The following is a 26,632-nucleotide window of genomic DNA, read 5'->3' on the forward strand; positions in this document are numbered from 1 at the left end:
GTGGTCAGAAATACAGAAACTTGGAAGTTGGGATTAATGAGGCAATAGTCATTGGTGTAAGAAAGAAAGGAATAAGAAAAGGACTCATCCTGGCTGGCAGGAACATAAAAACCTTCTGGTATCAAATACACAACATTATTCAAGGTTGCACTGTGGCAGATGCCTGATGTGATCCTGGCTATATAAAGCCAGCAGTAATGCGTACACAAGTGATTTTGTTCCCATGACAGACATCAGTAAGTCTGGCATTAGACTACTTGCTCCAGTTTCGGCACAGACAGTTTAAAAGGTATATCAAGAATCAATGATCTGAAGTCCAAGAAACCCAAACACTTCTGGAAGACAAATACTTCTGAGTGGAGGTAACTATTGAAACAAACCATACAGGGAAGTAGCAGCTTCTCTGTCAGTTAACTGTTTAACTGAAGATCTCAATTCTTTTGAAAAATTCTGCTTCAGCCAAGCACTACTTTTTTTTCAGTCACACATACATAATTGCACTCAGATGAGAAATAATTGGATGAAATGTAATGGCTTATTTTATATAGATAATAACTCTCAATAATTGCATAGTCCCTTCTCACTTTAAACTCCATCAATCTGTAACAAACTGGGCTTTGGAATTGTGGAAGATTAAATTACAAAATTTAATGACTATATTATTTGCCCATATTAATAAGCAATTTCATATTATTTTTAAACTATGTTTCAAATAGTGTTTACATTACTTCTGAAGAATCTTCTTACTATTTTTTCCTTTTACTACAGTACTATTTTCGAAGGCTCATACTTTACTACTGATGTTCACACATGCAGATCTTGGCTTTTTTTGGAAAAAGATACTTGTTTAAGGTGGTAATTATAGTCAATTCAACTATTTTCTTATGACTGTTTATTAAGGAGACACAAATTACAACTGCAGTCCTGTTGTGAACAGAGTTATAAACATAATCGGCTTACAGACAGATTTTACTGAATTTTTAATACTTTCTGGATTCATTTTGTTAATTAATGAACAAAATCCATACAGAATGTTTTAGTATACTACAAAAGGTACTTCAGCAATGGGGAGGACAGAAAAATCAACTACCACTGAAAATATAATTCCAACACATCTTTGAACAACACAAAAATGACTGTGTAATTTGAGGTCATTTCTATCTGAAACATTCTGTTAAATTCTAATTACAAAAAGAACTGACTTTTCAGAATGACAATTAGACATGAAATTAAGATACTAACTAATTTTATAGTAATTCAAATTCGATAATATCCCAATGATCAATGTAACTTATATTCTAGTAATTATGAAAGGCACAATAAGATACCTAAAATAAATATTCTTCAGGTTTTTTAATGGTTTTGTTCCATGTGCAAATATGCGCATATATAGACAGATGCAAGCAAAAAGCAACAACCTGCATCCAGGACCCAGGTTTTCTGATAAAAAAAATAAAAATTTATAATGTTAAAGGGTCATACTCTAAGCTGTAGTGACATAAGCTGGGTATATACTTTACGTCCCATGAAATACAAGTAACAATTTTATGATCACGCTTCAAGCACAATATTTTAGCCCACATACCAGTAATTTACCCTATGAAATTTTTAAGCAGTATATCAGTAGTCTACTTAAATTAATCCGTAATCCTTACAACATATATGCAGAATCGACTAATACAAGTACCTTTCCTGATGACCCAGATCAGACAGAAATTCATCAATGCGTCTTTGCAGTTCACTTCCTTCTAGATTTTTCAACTTCTTCAATTCACTCTGTAGAAAAAACCAAAGTTCCTTAGCTCCATTTTCAATCCTCCTCCTCAATACTTCATGGTCTTTTCCAAGGCCTGCTATTTAAAAAAAAAAAAAAAAAAAAAAAAAAAGCATCAGCACCTGCAGCTGGATTATTTGTTAAGACAACAATACATCTGTGACATGGAATAGCAAAACTTGTTATAGAAGTCAAAAAAAAAACTCATCTACCAACCATCTCCTGTCCGCTTCTTATAGTTTTCTATCTGTTCTTTGGCCTTTAAAAGTTGCTCCTCTAAAGCATGTACCTTTCCTGCAGCTGGTCCCTGATCAATGGGACCATCTGGTATTCTACGAAAAAAAAAACCATATGATTTATAATTATAATTGTGATTTCATAAATTATTTGCATCAACAGTTCAGGTCTCCTCTCATTTTTGTTCCATACTGTTTTGCTTATAAGCCTTCTTGGCATTTTCTTAAAACCAGAAGAAATTAAACATATTAACATATATAAATATTTTAAAACCTCAATCCTATAGAAGAGAAACAGCGCATAACACAGCTGCAGCACACAGATTCAACCTGGTGTTAAACTGTGCTGTTTACAAGACTTCCACTCGCTGACAAGACCAACCCTAGGTTCTATCTGTCAAAATAGTATTTGCAGCAGCTTAACTTAGACCATTTGTTGGATTGACTGGCACACAAGCAAAGCCTAATCGAGGGATGTGCCTTCACAAGACTCAAGTTCTGGCTACTTTTTATATTCACACAGGAAATACATTCTGGTCTTCAATGCTGGCCATATATTCTCACAGGACCACAGCTCCAGCACTGGAACTCCAATTTTAAGTTAAGTCTTCCTACATACTGGTATAAGACAATTTCAATGTATTTTGGGGACTCAGAACAATATCCTAGCTTCTTAAATAGACCGTCATGATAATTTTTTATGACACCTCTGGTATTCTAAACTGCCAGTCACCTAAAACAACATCAGCAACTGTAACATCCATTTGTGAAATCTCTGGTATGTCAGCACAAGAGAAGTATGGAAGGAAACATGTATCCTGAAATCTATGAGCCATAAATCAGTCCTGAGGGTATTACTGTGGCTTGTTCATTATCTCAACTTCAATCCATGTATTAATAAACTGAAATTATTAAAGTATAGAAATTAGATGCTATCTTCTATTTCCCTCATATATTAAAAATGAATGCAGGGAAAATAAAAACTGCTTTTATTTCTAGAGAAATGACACCGCTGGTGGATCCAAGGGTTAAAATTATTCCACCTTTTTGGAAGACTTTATAAGAGCTGACCCTGAAAAGGAAAAGACGAAGCAGATAATGGTAAGTCTTGAGACCTGTAAAGAATACAGAATTCTTGCAGAACGTGAAGATGAATCTTCATTCATAATGGAATACGAGCATAAAAAGAAAGGGCTATTCTCTCAACACATACAGACACAGAAATTCAAGGCCATACAGGAAGACTCCTTGCCAGACAAAAGATGCCTTTAGCATAGCGAAAATAGTGGTTGGAGGGAGTATCTTCACCCTAAACCAGAAATGACAGCATTCTAAACAGCCTACTGAGATGTCACTAACTTGAATGTCTCTTGGATCTGGATAATTAAATACCAATAAAAATTTAGGAACTGATGAAAAGTCTACTTTCACTGGAACATTTGAAAGGAATAAATACCTAACGTGAGCATCAGAAAGGTATATCACACAAAGCATAGCATTTAAGCCATTTTTTTTCAGAGGCAGGTGGGAGAGGTGGAAGATGAAGCTATGTAGCCTGACAGAAATTCCGTAAAAAATTCTGCACTCTTAAAGCTGCCTGTTGAAAGCAAATTTGGGATAACTAAATTATTGCAAAATATTTATTTGTGTTTTAAAGCTATCATGGTAAATAAAAAGGCATTATCAATAACTGCTCATATATCTGCTTTTTTATGCACCGAGGGAACGAGCATGACAAAACTGAGGAAAATATTCTAATCTTAAACATTTGCACTCCCTATATATACTCCCTCTGTATGAACAATCCATTTGTGAATTTGTTTCTACAACAAATGTACAGTATGATACCATACTGAGACATGGTACTGTGTTTCCACGTACAAGACAATAGAAACAAACCTTTACAAAGCATACTGAAACACATTTAAGCTCTTGTGCTAGTTTAAAACCACAAGGTTGAAATATATTTGTCATCTGCCAACTCGGTATCACAATTAGATTGTGACAAGACAACTAACCACAAAATTACCAAGAAAAATGGAATGGCTTATCTTGTACAAGTTACATTCCCTAAAGCTAGAGTTTGTGAAGAGGATAAAGGATAAAAAAATAACTACCATAAGAAATCTTCAGACAGCACACACATCCTCTGAATAAAAGGAAAGTCTGTTAAAGTAGCAATTACAGAATTCTCCACAACAATGGTTGTGGATGATAGGAAAGAAGCACAATAATTCCGACTATTAGATACAATCAAGATTTCAAAAAAACCCAAACTTACAAGCCATTTAACATTCAACTTGCTTTGGCATACTGCAATAAAAACATTTACTATACTTCTGTTGTTAGATAAAAGAAGCTAGGATGGGGGTGGGGAGGCATTCTTCTAAACTAGTTGTTTGGACTTTCAAAAATTACATAATTTTAGGATAAAACTAAAATAACTTATTCGTTTTGTAGTTTTGTCTCTATATCTGTTACCTCATCAGACTTGGAATTGCTGTCTTCCTCACTTTCATCCAGTCTCAAAATTAAGGAAAAGGTTCTTCTCTGCAACCAGCACAGCTTGCTTGTTACTGCCCTCTACAAGTACATCAACTGAATTGGAGATAAGGCAACATTTGATGGAAAAGCGTTTGAATTAAAATCCTTATCTATACTCATGGCATCATCTATGTAGATAACTTCTAGTGCAGAATGTCCTAGGAATAATGCACACTTACGAATGTAATTTCCTGTTGAAAAACACATACGTAAGTTTCCACACCAAAGTAAGCCCTGACAACTGATTCACTCCTTGAAATCTGAGAATCTAGTTTAAAGTAAGTTTATCTAACCTATGATGATTCCAAACAACAATAAAAGGACATGTCAGTAAGCATCTAGCACTGAATATCCTGCACTTACTGCTATGACATCATTGTTAATTAAATCATAAATGTAAAATAAGCAAAATTATAATCCACTTATATGGGCAGCCATGAAAATACATCAAATAGTGGTTTTGTTTGAATTATTTTTGTCAAGGCTTACAAGGTATGATTTCTGCATGCTGTTTCCTACCATTTTATAGCAAATATAAATTATCCTTTCCATAATGAACTCATATCAAATAAAGATATTACTGTGTAACTTTAAACATCAAAAAGATTATGTTGTAGAGATAACCCATTTTTGCTTTGTCCCTTGTTTAGTAATCCAGCTACACTTAAAGACAGAAAAAAGAATTCTGCATACATCATCTGTGTCATTGAGGCCACTTTCTCATCACCTTCAGGTAACATAGAGGGGCAATGGCAAATTAGCGATCTCTAATCTGAATCTCTGAAGGCAAAAAGAACCAATCAAAAATTAACGGTGGTGATATTCAATTTAGCTGAAAGAACTGCCATACTGTGTAAAATAATTCTAAAAAAAATTTAAAACACAAAAATAAATTATAAAAAACCTTCCAACCTTTTCCTACTTCCAAGGTGTTTAAAAGGTTACACTAATTTATCAGCAAAAGGAAAAATGTAAGATTTCACAAGTTCACACTCAAATATTTTCTCATTCTTTCATTTATGTGTTTCTGAGTTCTTTCCACGGAGCTGGAATGTTTATAATTAACTAAAGTCACATTATGATTGGCAGTTCTTTCACTTTTTTTCCCCCCAGGAAGAAAATAATGTTTAGTTATTAATGACCACTAACACAGAATCTACAGGAATATAAGTTGTCACTTCAATCTCCTAAAATAAAACCTCTTCAGTAAATAAAACTGAAAGAAAACACTCAATGTTGACTGCAAATAAAGAGCAAGCAGCATCCCCTAACAATCTAAATCACCACAGCCCTGCTCAGTGCTGATTTATATCCACTGAAGATGTGTCCCTTCCCTTAATTCAAAATTTTACAAAAACCAATAAAAAGAGCAGAGATGCACACCATATAGTTCAACATTTCCTCCCTCATACATTGGCCTGTGCAACACCTTCAGCTTCAAACTTAAAACACTTTGAATTCATGTAATAGAAAACAGCACCTTCAAATAGTATTTACATTCTTGTATCCAAATCCATTCCAATGCTTACTACAGGCTTACGGGGCCCAACAACTCCCCAGAGTAACTGACAGAAGTACCTTAATAGATTTGCTTATGGTTAATTGATCCTGAGTTTGGATTCTATATCAGCTTCAAGGCCAACTACATTAAAGCTGCTATAGCACTCTTTCAAAATTAAAATCCTACCTCTTCTTTCTGAAGCTACACTCAGAACTATGAGAATAATGTCTAGAAATACTGGTGTTTGGTCTTACTTGTTCAATCATATTTTGCCCTTTTCCACTCCTGTTCTACTTTATAACACGTGATCCTCTTCAGATTAAGAAACTGGTCATCATATTTATTAAAAGAATTGCATACTACAAAATGTAGTATTTAATAGACTCTAAGAAGTAAATATAGACAGAATGTGATGTGTTAGTAATATGAACACAATATTAATTTAACATTTAACAAGATTCCCTACTTCCCTGAAGAGAACCCTGCAATTACTGGTTCCTATACTGCCAGGTTTATCTGCCAGGAGAGGATACTATTAATACACCAAAAAGATAAAAACTTCACTACCACCCAGCAAGACACAAAGAAGCACATGAATACTATGAACCATCACGTATTGCAAAAAAGGAAGTCTACGATACAGATGAAGGCATACACACAATTATTCCAGTTTCCATTTAAGAAAAACAGACACTACAAAAGTAGTACTTTTAAGCTCTCCTCCTCATAAAAGCCTTATACCATCTAGGTGCAGCAGTGACAGCCTTTAGCACTCATATCATAATCCTACCAGTAAATAAAATTTTCAGATACAACTACATTACAGGCAAATAATGAAACAACATTATGTAATACTTTAATTTGATTATTACTCCACATTGAGTTTCCCTGTAAATAACTTCAAAAATTGTAGTAAAGATTTCCCTTTTTGCTGCGAGATCTACAACATCTGTAATAAGTATTCTGGAAAGAGCTCTTCCAATTCTACTGGATATAGGCTAGTAAAATAACAATCTATAAAAAACTCTGGTATTATTACTATTTTGCACTAATGGGATCTACACTGCTTCTAAAATCAACTCAGATTTGCTCACACTATATTGTTTATAAACAAGCAAGGACTATGGTAACTCTCCAAATCTCATTATACGACAATATTCATGCACATAACTTCTAAAACTCAGGCAATACAAACCATCTTTAATTCTATTTATCTTCTGCATCACTAATACACATCTGTGCCTCTTTATAGCTCACAAGTAAGGTTTTTACAAAGCATCATATTGGCAAAAGAAAAACTACAGCAACTTCTTACCTCAGGCTTTTCAAATATACTGTAAAAACTAAGTGATGTCTGAAGTCATTTCAAGTGATCAGAAGTGCACCACAAAAGTGTAGTCAGTTCCTAAAGGAATATTTTTATTTCAGTCAGTTTTCAAAAAGATGCGATTCTTCCAACTTGCAATATTGCAAAGGTGCATACTAAAAAAAAGTATCTCAAAATAACCTCACCAAAAATCCTTACAAAACTATGAACTATTCTTAAAAAAATTCTTAAAAAAAATCAGGAGAACATAATGTTGTTTGTGAAATAGGGGGGGGGACAGACATAAAAAAACAAAACAAAACCAAAAACCTGACCCAAACAAACAGACCTCTTACTGCCCTAAAACCTTAACTCTACTCCTCATGCATCCTGTGTGAAAAGAAGCAACCAGGGGAAAAATGATTTAAGCATCATACAGCAAAAGGACTAAGCAAGATTTTATAAAGCTTTGCCACAGATATGACATTTCTCAACTTCTGAATGGTTGATTTTGCACGCGCATAAGGTGTGTTTCATAATGCATGTTTTTGTTTTTTCTTGTTGTTCGTTGTTGTTGTTGTCTTTGAGGATGAGAAGCTGCTACCCAAATTGGTAGCAAAAGAGCATTCAAATCTCAGAGTGGAAAGATCACTTCTTCATGTTGTATGCTGGCATTCGTGGATGCTGGATGAAACTGAGCGCAGTCCAGATCCTATTTTCAACAATCTCAGAGGACCGACGCTTTTATCAGATGATCAGGAAGTCAGGGAAGTCACAAGAACTCATTATAATGGGAAATGCTAGGTAATTTAAATGTATTGTATTGAAATGCCTTTTACTATATAACTACGGTCCCAGTGTAATTAAAGATGAAATACCAGTTTTCTCCAACTTCAGAATGGAAATTGTAACAACTACTTATACTTTTATTAAACTACTGAATTCTTGTAACCATACTTGCCTTCTATCCCTTCCTCCCTGCCCTAACTAGCTGTTATTAATGGCACAGCTAGATATTACGTTAGTTTTCTACTATTCACAAAGCTTCTTTGCCCAGTAAGATAAACTCTGTTAACGTTGAGCTTTACACCATCCAAAAGTTTTATCTAATTAAGTCAAAATATTTTTAACTATCTGTCCTGGTTTTGGCTGGGATAGAGTTAATTTGCTTCCCAGTCCTGCTGTCTTGGGATTTAGTATGAGAAGAATGTTGATAACTCTGATGTTTCCAGTTGTTGCTAAGAAATCAAGGGCATTTTTTGGTTTCCCATGTTCAGCTGACAAGCAGGTGTGCAGGAGCTGGGAGTGAGCACAGCCAGGCAGCCAGCCCAAGCCGGCCAATGGAAATATTCCATACCACAGACATCATGCTTAGTTTATAAATGGGGGTTGGCTAGGGGGCAAAGAACCTCTTTTCCGGGAGTTCAACTCTCTCTTTTTCTGGGACTTTCATCTTTTCCGTGAGTTTGAACTTTTCCGTGAGTTTGGCAAGTTTTGTGAAATTTGCAAGTTCAGCAAAATCCACAAAAATCGTGAACTCCAGGAAACCTGCAGGTTCCACAATCTGTGTTTACAGACTGGCTACACAATTGGTTGTCGAGCAGTGAGGAGAACTGTATTTTGTATGTCTTGTTTTGCATATTCATTAGTAGTAGTAGCAGATCCTTTGTTGTCTTCTTAAACTGTCTTTATCTTAAGCCACGAGTTTTACCTTTTGTCCGTTTCTCTGCCCCATCCCACTACAGGGAAGGGGAGGGGTGAGAGAGCTGCTGTCTAGTGCGTAGTTGCCAGCTGCTGGGTTAAACCACAACACTAGCGTAGTTAATGAGATGCCTGTTTATTGTTACAATTTTTGTCTTGTTTAAACTACTCCCCAAGTAACCTTAAGTTAGAGCTATTAATCAAATTGCTTAAATTCATGCATCACCTTAAGCCTGTTGCGTGCCAGAATATATTCTGTATCTTCACCGCAAAAAGTATGCTTTTCTCCTGTTGGAATGAAAAACGCCTCTAATACTCTAGATATAAAATCTTAGTGGAGAAAGGCAGCAAACCCAAATTTTTACCTCAGCATAACAAAATCCGACTTGGCAACAGGGTTTACCTTTAGGAGCTACACTGATGTAAAGACTGTTGTCTTAACCACTCAGATTTCACAGCCAGTATCAGTAATTAAAGTTTTCAGTACAAAACCAAAAATTTTAGTAATTGAACCATATTCAAATAATAGTTCCAGTCTTTCTGCCTTTGATCATTAAAGCCTAAAACAAATTATGGCTTCACTTTAAGATGTTAACTGGTGCAAAAGTAATCTTCTCTGTCTAATGTTAATTTAATTTCTGAAGTTAAGAGGTGTTTTGTTTTTTTAATATCTTCATAGCAGCAGTGATGTCTTCCAGGACACACATACTGAATCCATGGACTGTTGGCTAATACATCATTTTAAACAGCCATATTGCTGTAAAACTGTAAATGGGATGATTTTAAAGCTAATTGTTATTTTTAACACCACTCATTCTATCTGGCAATATAAAGACATGAGATACTGAAATTCTGTATCACATTTATGATTTAATACTTTAATGATGCAGGTTGACGAGGATATTTCTCAAACATATTCATGAAGTTTCTACAAAAACAATGTCACAGATTTTGCTCGATAAAAAAAAATGAAAAGGCTCTACATTGTGATACATCACTTCCGTCAAAGTCTAGTACTTCACTAATCTCAGGTCACCTCCAGCAAAAAACTGTGCCTGAACATCTTTCAGCCCCAAGCTAAAGTATTTCTGGCCAGCGCTGACTATTGAACCTGGAGATGTGTTGCTGTTCAAACTGGTATTTTAAGTCATTTTAGGCTTTCTTATGCAAGAGTTTGATTCTCCTGTGGTTACACGCAACCACTTTGAAAAAAAGGTCTCAGAAATACTTTTCAGCAACATATTCACAAAAAAGAAGCTGAACAGAGTCCAGATGAGACAGTTTTGGATCACCTAATCTAATTCTAGAAACTTGCAGCAATTAACCGAAGCATAGAGAAAGAATGTTGCAATGTTCTGCTTGAACATGTCTGGACTAGAACTAAACTAATGCTTTTATTTCTACAAGTCATTGAAAATTATGAACAGTATAAGCTGTTATTTAAAACTTGGGCACTGAAAATGTAACATTTATGTGAATATAGATAGGTTAGGGAAACAGAAAGGCGTTCAGAAAAATCATCACTGCCTAGAATATAGCTTAGCCTGTATCTACGCATCTCCTGTCTCTACTGCCACCTTCTTGAGAGGAAAAGAGTACCATGCCATCAGTAAAATCAAGAACATTCACTCTCCTCCAGTGACTGTGTAATCTGAACTGGTTATAATTCAATGACTCTGCAACAAATCACACTGCCATTTATTCAAGTCAGTCAGACTTGGAGGGGTGAAAGCATGGAGGGTGGCAATCTTTACATTCTAGGCCAAGTATTTCCCCCTCTGAGGTAAGAAACTCTCAGGTTAACTATTATTGTCTAATGTTAAAGGAATTTGAAGACATCATATTTATTCAAATCTAGTATCTTGCTTAAGTTTCTTCATAGCAGCATATTCGACATCACACCATTCTGTCAACAAAAATATATTAAACTTATTGCCAATGCAGCTGTTACCATACATTAATAAATTGAGCTTAGAAAACTACAGAGCCCACAGCCATTCATGGCCATATTACTCAAGGTGAAGATTATCTAAGCTTAGTATAGAGGGCACTTGGGTCAGCAGCATTTCTGCACCTCTGTGCAGCACATGAACGCCGAGGTACTCCTTCAGGGCTGACATATTCGAAACCAAGACATTTGTTTTTCTAAGCTAAGAAGACCCATAAGCATGCAGCCATATCTACAGTGCATTTCAGAAACCAGGAACAGAATGTAGTGAAAAGAAATTTCAGTAAGGCAGGGAAGTCTACCCAGCCTACCAGATCAAATTACCCTAGCTATGCATGGAAGAGAGAGAATGCACCAGAAGAAACATCAGAACAGGGTTAAGAGGAAAGGTATCCACTTCACTGCTAGAGTCCACACCTGTGATTTCATTCAAATGAAGGGGAGAAACAAACTGACTTAAAGACAATGTAACAAGAACAGGACTAGAACCAGAAAACACCTTAGTAAGGACAACAAATAGATTTGTGCAATTCTGTAATACTTCCTATGATTTATGAAGCAAAATAGCAAGGTAGATGATAAACATTACCCTCCCATTTGGTAAAATCTTGTTTGAGTTTTGCTATTCTCTAACTTCCTACAACACATAAAGCCTCTGCACTTGTCCCCATGATCTACCATGACTTCTACATTGCATGTGGCGATGTCCACACACTTAGATCGAGTTTGACTTTGACACATATCCTGCCTAAGAAACCTCCCTTGCACATTCTTAGGAAAGGAGATACCAGAAATCTATGTTAAAAGCTGTCTGTCTGAAAGGTGAAAGAAAACACTTTAAATTGTAATTGTACCAATCTATAATGTAACAAATAATGATGAAAAGGGAGATGATCCTACTATTTTACAAGTATTGCTACAAGTTTTACAGCAAGGCAAGGAAAAAAACTTCAAAGAATTCATATAATGCTGCAGTCTACTGCAGCTCATCTTCAGCAAGTCCACGTTTATCTTCAACAAGCTGTACAAATGTTTTCAGCACTTTTAAAACAAGCTCTTCCAGATACTGCATGCAGAAGTGTAGAAAAATCACTATCTGTCCTAATTGGTTTGAACATTATAATTGCACTTGTTTGAAGTTGGCATTGAGGAGTTAATCACCTACAGAACTCTGTTACTGTGACAGTAACACTTGGACATCACTAAATAATGACTATATTAGACCGAAACTGAAAGTACATTATTTGTTTAAAGGTTTTGCAACATATTTTCAGTTTTAACACTGATTAAATCACTTATCTATACTTCTAAGTGTTAAACACGATTTCACAAAAATGTCACAAACAATCCTTTCCATTTAATATCTGATATTTCATATTGCAACCATTTTCTGAAAAGTTCTAATTACTTTTAGATCCTACCTGAGAGATTCTGCCATCCGCCTTAAGTCTTCATTTTGCTGCTTTAAACGTTCAAGTTTAGCAAGTATCTTGGATAATTCGCGACTAGAGTGATCTGGGTGCTCACTATCTCGTACCAGGTGTCCACCAATATAAAAGAGTAAAGTCCCCCAAGCAAAGAGGATGAGCATAATCCAACGCCAGGAACCAGTCCATGGCCGCATCTTCAGAAGTTCAGTTCACTCCAGAACTGCTTCTGCTCACAAAATAACAAACATCCTTAGCCTGTACAAAAGCGGATGGTTTCAGTTCCTTTCCTTCACCACACTGCACCGGAGAAAAAATATTCTCAGTGTTTATCTTACTGCAGCTCCTTAGAGAAGATCCTTATGGGGCTGTACATAGAAAGCATTAATATTGCATCATTCTTCATTTATATTCTGTGAAAAGAATAAAAAAAATCTGAAATTATAATTCTGATATATAAAAATACATTGGATTGCAGTAAAGTTAAAGGCATCATCATTAACATTCAGGAATGATGATAGACAGTATTACTACTTTCTGTCAAGGAGAAAAAGAATAAAAAACTTTTAAGTTTCCACAAAAAATACGCTGAGTTCAAGAATGAACCACATACAGAACACATAGTTCTGGGTTTGAAATGGCCAGAAGAAAAGCTACTTTTTATAAGAGAAATATTTACCAAGTCATGTGTCATTTCACACATTTAAACAGTTAAAAAATCATTCTGTGGCAAATTTAATAGTCTCCTATCAACAAAGAGCTTTTATGCATTTACATATTCATCTTAATTTTCTTCACTTTTATGCACTCTCTTCTTCATTTTATCATGGCTCACACCCTGTAGCAGAAGAGTTATAGTCATTATAACAATAAATTCTATCTGCAGGTAAATTGGCCTAGTAGCAGCTGTAATACCTATTAAGAAACTCACAAGCACTACAAAGAGTGTAACCAATAATTTCTAAACAAACAATCCATTGTATATCTTACTCTTAAATTCATAGTGGTTTCTGAAATGCCCATCTAAAATTAAATCCAACATTTTATTTCTTGCTTAAAATTGAAAGACAATACAACTACTCTCTTTACCCCTCCACTGCACTTGCTAAAATAAATAAGAACACTGAATGTTTAAGAGGTAGAAAACAGGAAGAGATTTCAAGTAGAATCTATGCGGTACTGCTATACTCACACATTTAAAAATTGGGCATGAGTTCAGAAACCAAATTTTCAGAAAAATTTTTCTTCTGCTTTAAAACTAATCAAACCCATTTTGACAAGTGCTATTATTAAAACTACAAAAATGCAAAAAAAATACTCTAAAGGTAATACCTTCTCTCATTTAAAAACAGTGCACCATTTAAAAAAAATGCAAAATCACCTCAACTCATTTTCTGCTTGGCAAAACATCATTCAATGAGTGTAAGAATCTCCTCGTTCTACCTAGAACAGATTTTACGATTTAACTGATCAGCATGTCCAAAATCGTCTTAAGTACTTCCCATCTCTTTTCCTCTTTCTCTGCAATGTAACATTTCTACCTTTTGTAAAAGACATATACATGCTGTTTCAATTGAATTTCCAAAATAACCTATATTTCCAATTCTACAATCTGTAAATCCACCGTATTTCCTCTCATAAGCTATCCACACCCACCTTCTCCCAAATTATTCTTCTCTGTTTAATCCTCCTTTCACCTTAACTTCTTCTTCATTTCATTTAGGTTTTTTATTCTGTTTGAACTCATTTCAATTTTAGAGAAAAGACTTCTCAACTTGCATTAACTTCCAAACTCACCCAGTCATGGAGATGTGCCTAGAGCATACGCTTCCAGATACAAAAACATCTAAAACAGTATTTAAAATGCTGAAAAATTTCTCTAGTTATCTTGCAGAAGGGGTTTTGTTTGTATATTTTTGAAAGAGGCAGAGAAATTCCACTGAAGACTAGTAAGATGGTACATAAGATAAACTAATTGAAAATTGAATATTACTAATGAAATGGGAAATGTGTAGTACCTCTCTTCAGCTTTTCCATCTAATGTATCTGTGACAAGGTGAGTTACAAGCAGATCAGTTTTCTTTGAGAGTAATGTCAGAATACCACATTACGAGCATGTAATTTTCTACAGATCTCTAAGAAAGCTTTATATAGCTTTTGCTTTAGCTTGGCAGAAGTGTGGTACTGCCTTCAAGAAGATAGTGGTTGCTTCAGTAATCTTTACAGATCACAGCACAAGTAAAAAGAACACACATTACATGAAACAGAATAGGCCATGTACAACCATGGAGGATTGTTGCTATAAGTGAAGAAAGCATGGTTACTTGCAGGAATGATTAATATAAACCCCAATGGACTAATAATAGCATACTTCAAATATTCCTCTACTGATTGGGTAAATATTATGCTGGGAATTGTGATGACAATAAACAGATGTAACAGACATCATAAAATTACTGCTTAAGAGAAAAGCTACTATGACTACTCTTGACTTAATCATAAGCAGTTTGCAGAACTTAGATCAAAAGGTTTTTGGTGGAGGACCACTTTATAACAGTCTGCATAATATACTCAGATATAAACTCCATCTAGGAGCAACAAAGTAAAAAAAAAAAATCACTACAGCTGTGATTAATTTCAAGAAGAGGAACTATTTTAAAGAGAAGTGGACTCCATGCCACCTGGAAAGATATCATGGTCTTAATTAAAACAGCAGGTAAAGGTGACTTATAATTAGCAAAAAAGGTATCCTTTTAAAAAGTTACAAGCATGAGCAAATTATTAGATAGGTAACAGTGTAAATTCTGGTACATTAAAGACATAAAAATGAATACTAAACCTGTTATCCAAAGCAGATAGCTTACTAGAGACTCCAAGGTCAACAAATGATGACAGTATATAAGAACTGTTTAGAGTACTTTGCAAGGAAAATACCGGCTTTCTTTTTTCATATCACGAGAGCTTAAGTGGACTCACAAATCAGGTACCTTCTTTATAAGAGGAAGTGTTGGTCTGTCTCAAACAGTGTTAGTAGAATAGGTTATCAAACAAATCCAAAAAATTAATATAACAAGTCACCAAGAACAGACAGTATTCTTCTAATAGTTCTAAAGAAGTTAAAGAATGCAATACTTTCATTATTAACAGTAGTATGTATCCTCTTACTTATAATCACCTTGTAGCACAGGAATGGAAAATGAAAACAGTAAACTAAATTCTTTGTAAGGACTACAGCAGAGTTCCCCACAATTACAAGCCAGAAAAAAATTGTATTCACATCAGGCAAACTGACAGAAATAATAATAAGATGAAATAAAACTGCAGACATAAGGATGAATGAATCAAAGATTAAAAGTACCAGTATGTCTTTTGGAAAGAGAAATTGTGCCTCATAAATTTATTAAAGTCCTTTGAAGATGTAAACAAACACACAGGCAAGAGAGAACCAGTTCTAATTGCTACACAGTTGATCTAGTCAACATGGATTTCCAAATGGCGTTCAACAAGATCCTTAAAATGTTTCAAAGAAACTGAGCTGCAGGGAAGAAGAAAATTCATCACCCCATTAAAAGAGAAGAAACCTTCAGTAGGACTAGGCAATCCATTTAAGTGTAAAGAATGATCAGGGACCTCACTGGGACTCACAGTAGAGTTCATACAGTTTAATATATTCATAAGTGATTTGGAAAACAAGCTGAAAAGTGAGGTAACAAAGTCTGCACACATAGTGCAAAAGCTGACAGCAATGAACTGAAGCAAAGATGAAAAATCGGTTTATATCAGCATGTAGAGTTGTGTAGAGATGACCTTTGCATCATTATCCATCAGGAAAGGACTTTAGCTGTGATAGGTAGTTCCATAAAATATCAGCTCAGCATTGGGCAAAAAATAACCAAGTCCTCACAGTTTAAAAAAAAACAAAACACAAAAAAAATCAAACAACAACAAAACCACAAACATAAACCCAAGAATCCCAAAAATAAACCCCAACAGAAACCATTACCATTATGTCATTGCATAAAAACACTGTGTCCGAACTTTGATTACTTCATAGAATCATAGAATGCTTTGGGTTTGAAGGGACCTTTAGAGGTCATTTAGTCCAACCCCCCTTCAGTAAGCAGGGACATCTTCAACTAGACCAGGTTGCTCAGAGCCCCATCCAACCTGACTTTGAATGCTTCCAGGCATGGGGCCTCCACTACCACTCTGGGCAACCTGTTCCACTGTTTCACCACCCTCATGGTAAAAAATTTCTGCCTTAGATCCAGTCAAAATCTACTCTCCCTTAGTTTAAAGGCATAACTCCTTGTCCCATTGCAACAGGCCCTGCTGAAAAGATTTTCCCCATCTTTCCTATAGGCCCCCTTCAGGTACTGGAAGGCTGCTCTAAGGCTTCTCCACAGCCTTCTCTTCTTCAGGCTGAATAACCCCAACTCTCTCAGCCTTTCCTCATAGGAGAGGTGTTCCAGCCCTCGGATCATTTGTGTGGCCCTCCTCCTCTTCATATCATTCCAATTCAACCAACTTAAAAAGATCCAGTAGAAACAGAAATGATACAGAAAAGGTATCAGAGAGGGAGAAAAGAATTAACATAGCAAATCTATAAAAATCATTTATGGTACAAGAAAGTAAACAGGCTAAAATTGTTTGTTGTTACTTCTAGTACAAGGCGATAACAAGTAAAACTTTCTGGTTTGAATAGATTCAAAACAAAAGAAGGTATTTCTGTGCAATTCCAGCATGAAACTCATTTTGATCGAACACTGCAGGTGTTAAAAGTTTACGTTTCAAAAACCATTAGACCATTTCAAGGAAGACTCATCAAAGGCTACCCACAAAGATACCACCCCATACACAGAAACTCAAATCACATTGTTGGAGACTGGAGAACACACCAGGGTAGTATCACCATAATATTCTGGTTCTTGCAGTTTTCCCTAGACATCCACTACAAGCCAGTCTTGGCAATACATCAGACTAGATAAGCCTTTGATCTGATATGGTGTGAATACTTGTACAACAATATTTAAAATGTTAAACAAACAATATTTTGAATGTTATTAAAGGATTTGTGTTATCAAACACAAAAAGACCGCATGGTAAAAGGGCTAACTAACCTACATTTACTTCATAAAAACAAATTTTAGAACTCATCATTAATAAAAAAGCAACCTCTTGAGTATTTGGTTTAAAAGGACAAATAGAAACTCAGACAGAAGAAATATCAGACAATCTTTCTGAGGAAGAAAATGAAATGACAGCTTCGTCAAGTACTCGTCTATAGTTCTGAGGATAAGATTGGTCAAGTACTTCTGGATCTCAGCTTACAAAATTTTCCAGCGCATACAGGGGGAAAATAATATACATCACTGTATATATCACTGTATATCTCAAGCAATTAATGGTGTACAGTAATTATTTTCAAGCACACTGTTACTGTAGTACCTTCACAGTGCTTTTATACAAGTGATATTAAAGTACCTACATTTTAACTTACTTTAATAGTAAAGCATTTTTTTCTTCCTGAAAATAAATAAAATTGTCTAAAACACTTAATGGTCTTAAGATTTGAAAGAATACAGAGTTCTGAAATTACTCTTAAACATTTTATATAATATGCAAAAGATGTTTTATCTGATTCCTATGAATTTCTGACGATGTCATTGTTCTTTTTATAAGTTAGGTCACAGTACAGTTAAATATAAAGATGCCAAACTATCTGAATAAGTAGGACGAACATTCTAAACTACCATTAAATAGTCGGTCTGTATCTCAAAAAGTGGTGTATCTAATTATATATGAGTTCTAACTACTCTTCCCTATTGGCTTTGTACTGTAATGTGCGTTTTAGATTTTTCTTCCATTTCATACTGTTCTGGGAATATAAAATGTCAAAGTAGTTCAGTATTTCAAATTCCATACAAGACCTTTAAATAAATAAATTATAATAAATAAAAGACTAGCAGAAATAAAAGGACAAATAGGGAAACAAAAAGGAAAAATTATCACATTTTTTAAACTGTTAAATTTCTACAGCTTTCTCAGGTTTCTGAAAGACCTCCACATGCAGACATACACCACATATATCTGCCTGACAGAAAGTCAAGACGCAACGTCAGTATTTATCCTTCTTTAATTTCATATAGCTGAAAACATGGCTTTAATTTCATATAGCTGAATATATGGCTTTAATTTCATATAGCTGAATATATACTGAAAATATGAGCCTAAAGTTACAGAAAACTCAGCAGCAGCCCACAAACCCAGTAATTCAAACCTAAGATGAATCATAACATACATGGTCATTAACATCGTCTGATACCGAATATCAAAATAAGAGCTCACTGAACTTAAAAGGTGTGGGAAAGTAGTAACAATACATACATTTATATAAGCAGGAAACAGGAAAATATCTAAATAACTATGATAAGTATTATTATTATGTTATTATATACTGAAGATCCTTTACCTAAGAATACTGTGTTACATTTCTTATACCAGAGGAAGACATGCATTTTAATTTACTTGTTATCCATTGAGATTTACCATGATTTCTTGTCTTACATTTGGCTGGATTTACCCATACCCTTGCATTTTCCAGTGCATAAGCATGTCAAAACATAGTATATTGACAATTAGCTAAGTCATATTTTCTTCCCTGCAGTTTTAGATTAGTTCTTGTCTCCCTTCTATGGGATCCCAAGAATGGTTGTCTACATCCTTAGAGCATTACCTTCTAAAATAATGTAATAAGACACCTCTTTTATCTCTTTCAAAGGGCTATCCTGGATGTTTGTGGTGAAAAAAGAATGTATTCCTCTGTTGTTACCATAAAGGCCTTAGCAGGACTTTTTTGATTATTTAGAAATGTGTTTGACACCTTTGCCTTCAACCTGCCAAGAAGATGAACAAAAGGAGCCTTTAAATCAAGGGAACTGTCCCTGAAGGAGATAAGAACACTGAGGAGCATGCTTGTTAACGCCTGGTTGGTTTTAGCTGGTTTTGGCAAAGAAGTGATGTCCGAGGCTAACCTATCCTTCATTGTAATATATTATAATACTAAAAATCGCACCCCCTAGAAGGAAGACCCCCAGACCTCTACTCACTGAACACATCCAGTGTGAAAATGCTGACCAAGTGTTGTGTGAATGATGTAACCAATCAGTGGCATGGGACTGCCCCATGGGCTGAAACTCACTGATAAGAAATTGAATAAAGGAATGTCTGCTTCGATATGCGGTGTGCACTGCAGGAGGAACTATCCCCTGTGTATCCAGCACTGTGACAACAAATGCTTGCTTTTCTAAAATTCCAAAATGAGTTTCAGAGAGTCTTTGTTTTTGCCAACTTACGATATCACTATTCTCCCCTACAGCTCTTGGAATTATATCTACAGCGATCTTTCAAGGTAATTTTCTTTTTAAATTTCATCACTACACCCAGTTAAAAGGGTTTCAATCTAATCTCTCAGGGAAATCATCTCCCACTCATAAGTACCCAGCCACCATCCACAGAAATCCCAGTCACAGCACTGATGTAGAGGTGCTAGGTGTAGATTGAAACATTAAGCTGAGTAGAAACAGCAGCATACAACAGTACAGTGGCAAAATAAGCTTTAATGCCAGTATCAGCACGGGGTTGGAGATGCCACAGTGACATTGGTAACCTTCAGTGATTTTTGAATTTAGGCTTGCAAAGACACAGCTTTTCGCTGTTGTCAAATAAAGCAGTCTGGACTTAGATAAACAGTGGAAAATTTTCCACATATGAACGCAAAGGGTCTCCTGGTTCCATAGGAGACTGAAGATGAAGAGACTACAGCCAGCTATGAAATCTTCTCAAAATGATGAGAAAAATAGATATTGGCAGTAATTAACATCAAGGCTTTTTGTATTTAAATGTAGGAGTTTTCTGTCACTGCTTATAAACTGATTCGTTATTTCAAGCTCCTCTCAGCTACTAAAGAAATCAAACCAGTATCAGGAAAAAGTTTTGTAGAATATAAGGAATGTTAAAAGCAAATGCTAAGTTGAAAGCAAAGTATCACCTACAGTAAGCCTTTTCTCAGGTTTTATTTAGTCCTGTAGCTCTATTATAAAAACTCAATACAAAATATGTAGTATTATTTAATGAAGCAAAAAATTTCTGATAAGTACTTGCTATTATAAATAACTAGGAATACATAATTTTTAATGAATCAGTTGAATGGAAAATAATATTGTGAGAATGGAAGTCAAATTGAAATTTATCGACTGCTAAATGCATAGCATAGAAAATGCAGTCAGTGTCAGGAATTTATTTAGATTCCACTAAAGAGAAGACAGATATTTACACAAAAATAAGGGTCTGCTTCAATCCTTTAATCAGGAAATCAAATTGTGCATACTACACTTGTAAGCCACAATTGATTGTAAGCATATAAAAAAAAGTTTTGTTGTCAAATTAACAGGGAAGGTTTGGTTAAAAAACACTGTTTTAACGCAATGTAATGCAGTGTTTACAAAATGACTAAAGGAAACAGTAAAGAGAACATTAACTTAATTAAAATGATAATTAAAAAAAAGAGACTGAAGTGTAGCCCCACCATCAGCAGGAGAAATAAGGTGCACCCATGTCAAAGTCATTTTGCCATAGCAAAAATGATTAATCAATGAAAAAATATATACTCTCTTTTGTCATCTTGCCCCCATAATGCCGTCTGATTATTTTAAAACTTTAAAAGCTACTTACAAATTAGAAATTTGAATAGCCCAATACCATCGTTTCAAATGAAAGAACATCTTCCATGACTTAACTAAGGTCCTTATTTACTTACTATTCCCAGCATGCTTTCAGTAACAAATTCAGAGATGGAGTGGAGAATTTCTCTTTGCACACTTTTGCTTGGTATTCAAAATTATGGCCCCAGAATAGCATTATGCTTTTTCTTGGCAATGTACATTTTAAAGTTATTTTAGATTCAGTTCAAAGCAAGCTAAGCAAGTCTACTTTAGGTTCAACCACCTACTGACCTAGATTCACTAAAAAAAGTGTACCTTATGTAAGTCGAAAAGAAAAAAATTACTCACAAAGCAAAATTCATACAACACTACAGCCAATATATACAGCATTATATTTAATGGCATGTACATCATTTACAATTCTTTTTTCACAGTATGAAACATGAAATTCACTCCACTGTTAAAGGCTTTCACAATGACTTATCACTAAATGTGAAACACTCAAAAAGGATGTTACACTGTACACGCAACTTTGAACCCTCACATTATTGTTAGTTTTGCTTAAAAGTAAAATAAACTTAAATTAAGGTAGTATTTTTAAGATTTCACTAATAAAAATTATCTTCTTAGGAAAGCATGCTACTCTAAGTAATGTTAACATATTTTGCTCTAATAAAAATAAAATTAAAAAAAAACACAAGCAGCTTTCCAATTCCAGTTCCTATGTAACAATGATGTGATGGCACACATTCTGACAACGAATTAGAGCCAAAAGAAATAATCTTTTTAGCATATTAAAATAAAACTAAGTATCAAAGGACAAAAATAACAATTAAATGACTCTGTAGTCTTTGATACAAATTGCAAATATTCACATTTTATGCAATACATTCTTTACAAAGGCTTATGTATTATTTGATTAATAAAACACCATCTTCATAATCTGAACTAGGTCATACGTGCAAGATTTCTTCAATCACATCCTATGTCCTAGTATTTCAGGTAACCATGTCACAGAAACCTCTAAATTTCACCTAAGAAAAAAAAAAATGTATTTTCTTTCCCTATTATTGGAAAGCTGTTTAAAAACCTCACTCTTCCAATGCTTAAAAGCCTTCTTTAATTTCCAAACTAAATTTACATTTTTCTAACTTATACTTGTGTTTTCTTCTACTAGTACAAATTTTGTTTAGAGAGCTCGGTTACTGCCCTATTCTGTACACAGTGATGCATCTACAGAAAGCAGCTGTATCCCTTCTCAGATCTATATGCTTCACTTCACTGCAAGAGGCTTACAAATTCTTCACATCTGGCACCAACTTCCATGCCAATTAAGTCTCTTCAGAACATCAGGAACCAGAATTGTATAGATACACACAAGATGTTGCCAGTGTCTTGTATGAAACAAATACTTGCTTTTCTCTCTTGGACCTGCTTTCTGTGGTATCTCTAGGACTCAATTTGTCTCTCTCATGGCCAGATTACTCTGTCAGCCAGCAACCATTTTCCAAGGACATAACACCTTCAAATCTTTTTGCATCTATCTCTCTTCAAATTGATAAGCACACACTTTACATACACAAATTCTTATTTTTAATCCTTTTAACTTTGTGTTATTATACTTCATCCCATTCTACCACTGCAGTATCCCAAGTAAAAAATTCTTCTTGCACATTTTTCTGATCCCCATCATAACACTCCTCTACTTTGTGACCTAAATTTCATGATAACCAATTATCTTTTTGTGACCTTATCACTACTGAAAACACCCAAGATGAATAACAGGTGTAATCCACTACACTAATAGTCTCGTCTCCAGTCTAATACTCTTTCTTGCAGCACAAGTCATTGTCACTTCATCCCTTCATCTATTTTCTTTTCTAATGAATGGTTCTACTTTTCATCCACATTTTCTCTAACTCAATATACAATTTTCTGTGCGCCAAGATAATGCTGAAAGGAAGTCCGGATAAACAGTTTCTCCCAAACTATGTTTCATTAGGAAATTTACTTTCGCTCATTGAAACAGTTAATAAGTAAGCCTAGAATAATCCAGATGGAACAATCTTTGGCAAACTTGTGTTACATTTATCTCATTTTCCATTTTCATCTAGCTCTACTTTGCTAATTGTCATTTCTTTCAAAATTTGTCCCCATGCTTTGCTTACTATGGTGATCAAGCCAGGGCTGGTAATTATTTCTAATTCTAGCATCCATCTATACTAATCCCAAGAGACTTTATCCAATTCCAAGTTCCAAACTTTTTAGATTATTGACTGGAAACAATTTAGAATGCATTTCATTAATCCATAACCTTTTAATTACCTTCATTAATATACAAATTCTATGTATTATATTCTTCAACCAGAGAACAGAATCCCATTCACAGAACACGTATTAATGTTTGTATTCTAAAAGTATCCAAAATGAAGTTCCTTTCATTCTCTGTTCAAGTTCACTGTTTCAGTTATATAATTCTACTTTTCTCTCCACAAAAACTATCCATTCCCTGCTTTTTCTGGAACAAGGACATAAATTATGCAGTATTCCATATGCATACTTAATTATTGTGTACATTTACTTCTTTTTTCTTCTTAACTTCTATTCACATGTATCATAGGACATAAGTAAACACAATCATGAGATTTGCTTACTACTTACTCCTACAACCATACCTTCATCTTTACTACTGTTTCTGTAAAAGCCTAATTTCATATGTGTACGGATTGTTCTGAGCAATTGGGGTGATTTGGGTGTGTTCTCCTCATACGCTCCCTTACAATTTTACATAAATAAAAACGATCCGCTCATCTGATACAATCAGCAGATCATTCTCAAATTAAACATTCACAATTCAATTGCAAGTGGACATTTATTCAATACTGAAGCTTTCAAGCACTATAATTTTGGATCTTCACCACAGAAAACTCCCTGGCAGGAAGAGATGGTACTGAGGGACTTCCTTCACTACGTGAAAGCTACAGGTCCACTCATTTCGTTTGGTTAGAAAACAAAATCATAGCCAACAAGAACAAACTTAGGACAAAGATGCAATGTGATTTATGCTTCCGGAAATTTGGTTAGAGAGATTCTACCAGAGTGTGGAAGCCTGATGACTCTTCACACTGACAGAGATTACAAAGAAGGCAAATTACCAGGTGTTGAGGAATTAAAGCCAGAGTCTAAAAGGAAGACTGTCAACTTGAGAAGAGTCACCTTGCCATTCATTTAGAAGCATTAGCAGAATATGTATTATAATACAGACAACAAACTCTAAGCAGAGGAAAAATGAACCTTACAGAATCCTAGTATTATTTCTGAGTTTCTAGAGTGTATTCTAAAATGCTCAGCTGACCAACACAAGGACTTTTTTCAATTTAACTGCTTTAAATTTTATAGTTGAAAACAATTTTGCAGAATTTTGAAATGGAAACACCTTTCATTTCAAAGGAAGGCATCAAGAAGAGTATGGCCAGCAGGACGAGGGAGGTTCTCCTTCCCCTCTACACTGCCCTGGTGAGGCCTCATCTGGAGTACTCTGTCCAGTTCTGGGCTCCCCAGTTCAAGAAAGATGAGGAGCTACTGAAGAGAGTCCAGCGGAGGGCTACGAGGATGGTGAGGGGACTGGAGCATCTCTCCTACGAGGAGAGGCTGAGGGAGCTGGGCTTGTTCAGCCTGAAGAAGAGAAGGCTGCGAGGGGACCTTATAAATGCCTACAAATATCTGAAGGGTGGGTGTCAGGAGGATGGGGCCAAGCTCTTTTCAGTGGTGCCCAGTGACAGGACAAGGGGCAATGGGCACAAACTGAAGCACAGGAAGTTCCGTCTGAACATGAGGAAGAACTTCTTCCCTCTGAGGGTGAAGGAGCACTGGAACAGGCTGCCCAGGGAGGTTGTGGAGTCTCCTTCTCTGGAGATATTCAAGACCAGCCTGGACAAGGTCCTGTGCAGCCTGCTGTAGGTGACCCTGCTTCAGCAGGAGGGTTGGACTAGATGACCCACAGAGGTCCCTTCCAACCCCTACTATTCTGTGATTCTGTGTGATTCTGTGAAAAATAGACAAGTACTCAGAACGTCTAGTGAACAATCTTGTTGTGCCAAATTTCTTCTTTTAGCAAGTCAATACTAACAGTTTGTTTGCAGCTTCAAACCAAGGTAGTTGCTCTGTATAACTAAAATAACCCTACAATCATAGGTAGTGATTTCTGATGCAACCAAAATAAAGTCACAAGAAAAGATAAGCACATGTAGATTATAAACTGAGAGCTGATTGACAGCTCCAGAGTTGCTGTATTTGCAAGCCAAGCAGCAGCAATAAATTCCCTAAAACGACTGATGATCAGTAAAGACATCACAGAAGTCACCAAACCAAGGTTGCTACTGCTTTTTTGAAGTTCTTAAGAAGTTTTATAGAAGACAAACTGAAGCTGAGAGAACAGTAAGTGTAATTTCCCATCTTCCTTACAAGTCTAAGTTTGATCAGAATCCTGCAAGAAAGTAACCAAGGAATGTATGCACTTCTTTCCTTTCCTACAAGCCTCCTCCTTCATCAGTGATCTCTAACTACCACAAATGCCTTAGCTGTTATCCCGAGTAATAATCTTGGTAAACTGAACAAGGTCTTCATTCTTTCACTCCAAAAGAATTTCTAATATTACTTTATACTTTATTATATTCCTTTACATTATCTCCTTGCTGTTCAAAAAGGCAAAATTATCTAGGGCTTCATCCAGATTAATGTATTTATCTCTTTGGTACTGATATCTGTCCATGCTTCTCATTTAAACTCAGCAGAAACCAATAAATATATACTCCTGGTTTTATACTATACCTTTATAACCTCAGCTCTTTGGACACTTCTGTAGGCTCCCTGCAAGGTCCTAGCTCCCCATGGCACAAGCAAGATCATTTTGTGATATTTAAGGTTCTTCACTAAACTCCTCATTATCTAGTTTCTTTAAGAATTTACTAACATTGACAGGAACACATTCTTTCATATTTCTCCTGTCCTGCACTGACCACAAGTACTGTCTCTTCTACAAGTACCTATGAGATTTTCATGAGCTGACACCAAACGGACTAAATCTTTCTACCTACTTATCTTACTCCATTTCAAAGTTCTGCCACAGCACCTAGAAATCATTGTTTCAAGGACGATGACTACATATTACTGTATTAAAAATGCTTCAGTATGTCCTCTTCTGTGTATCCCTTCGGTTGTTACCTAGACTGCCCTTCCTTAAAACACGAACTCTCTTTTTACTTTAGTATTTACATAGCATCACGTGTAGTGGCCTCAATTACTGACATAGTCCCTCAGCCCATCACTGTTAATGCAAGTTTAAAACAAAAAAAAAAAAAAATCATCACAACTGGATTTTTATCTGTCTTTAATTATCTATCTATCTATGTATTTTTATCTATCACAGATCTAAATATCCTCCATACAGAAAAAGCTTAGGAAGTTTCATGT

At 35.2% G+C, this 26,632-nt stretch overlaps 1 protein-coding gene across 4 annotated transcripts in view; it reads right to left on the minus strand.

Moving 5' to 3' along the window:
* Positions 1–26,632, minus strand: part of FUT8 (fucosyltransferase 8) — a 136,841-nt gene that overhangs the window by 61,545 nt on the left and 48,664 nt on the right. For all 4 annotated transcript variants that reach the window (XM_075426112.1, XM_075426111.1, XM_075426109.1 and 1 more), the window contains 3 exons: positions 12,432–12,850; positions 1,991–2,106; positions 1,688–1,853 (listed from right to left, as the gene is read on the minus strand). In XM_075426112.1, coding sequence (XP_075282227.1) covers positions 1,688–1,853; positions 1,991–2,106; positions 12,432–12,634 — 485 coding nt within the window. In that variant the 5' untranslated portion in view covers positions 12,635–12,850. The remainder of the gene's footprint in view (positions 1–1,687; positions 1,854–1,990; positions 2,107–12,431; positions 12,851–26,632) is intronic.

This window comes from Opisthocomus hoazin, chromosome 7 (assembly GCF_030867145.1).
Source record: "Opisthocomus hoazin isolate bOpiHoa1 chromosome 7, bOpiHoa1.hap1, whole genome shotgun sequence".
NCBI lineage: Eukaryota > Metazoa > Chordata > Aves > Opisthocomiformes > Opisthocomidae > Opisthocomus > Opisthocomus hoazin.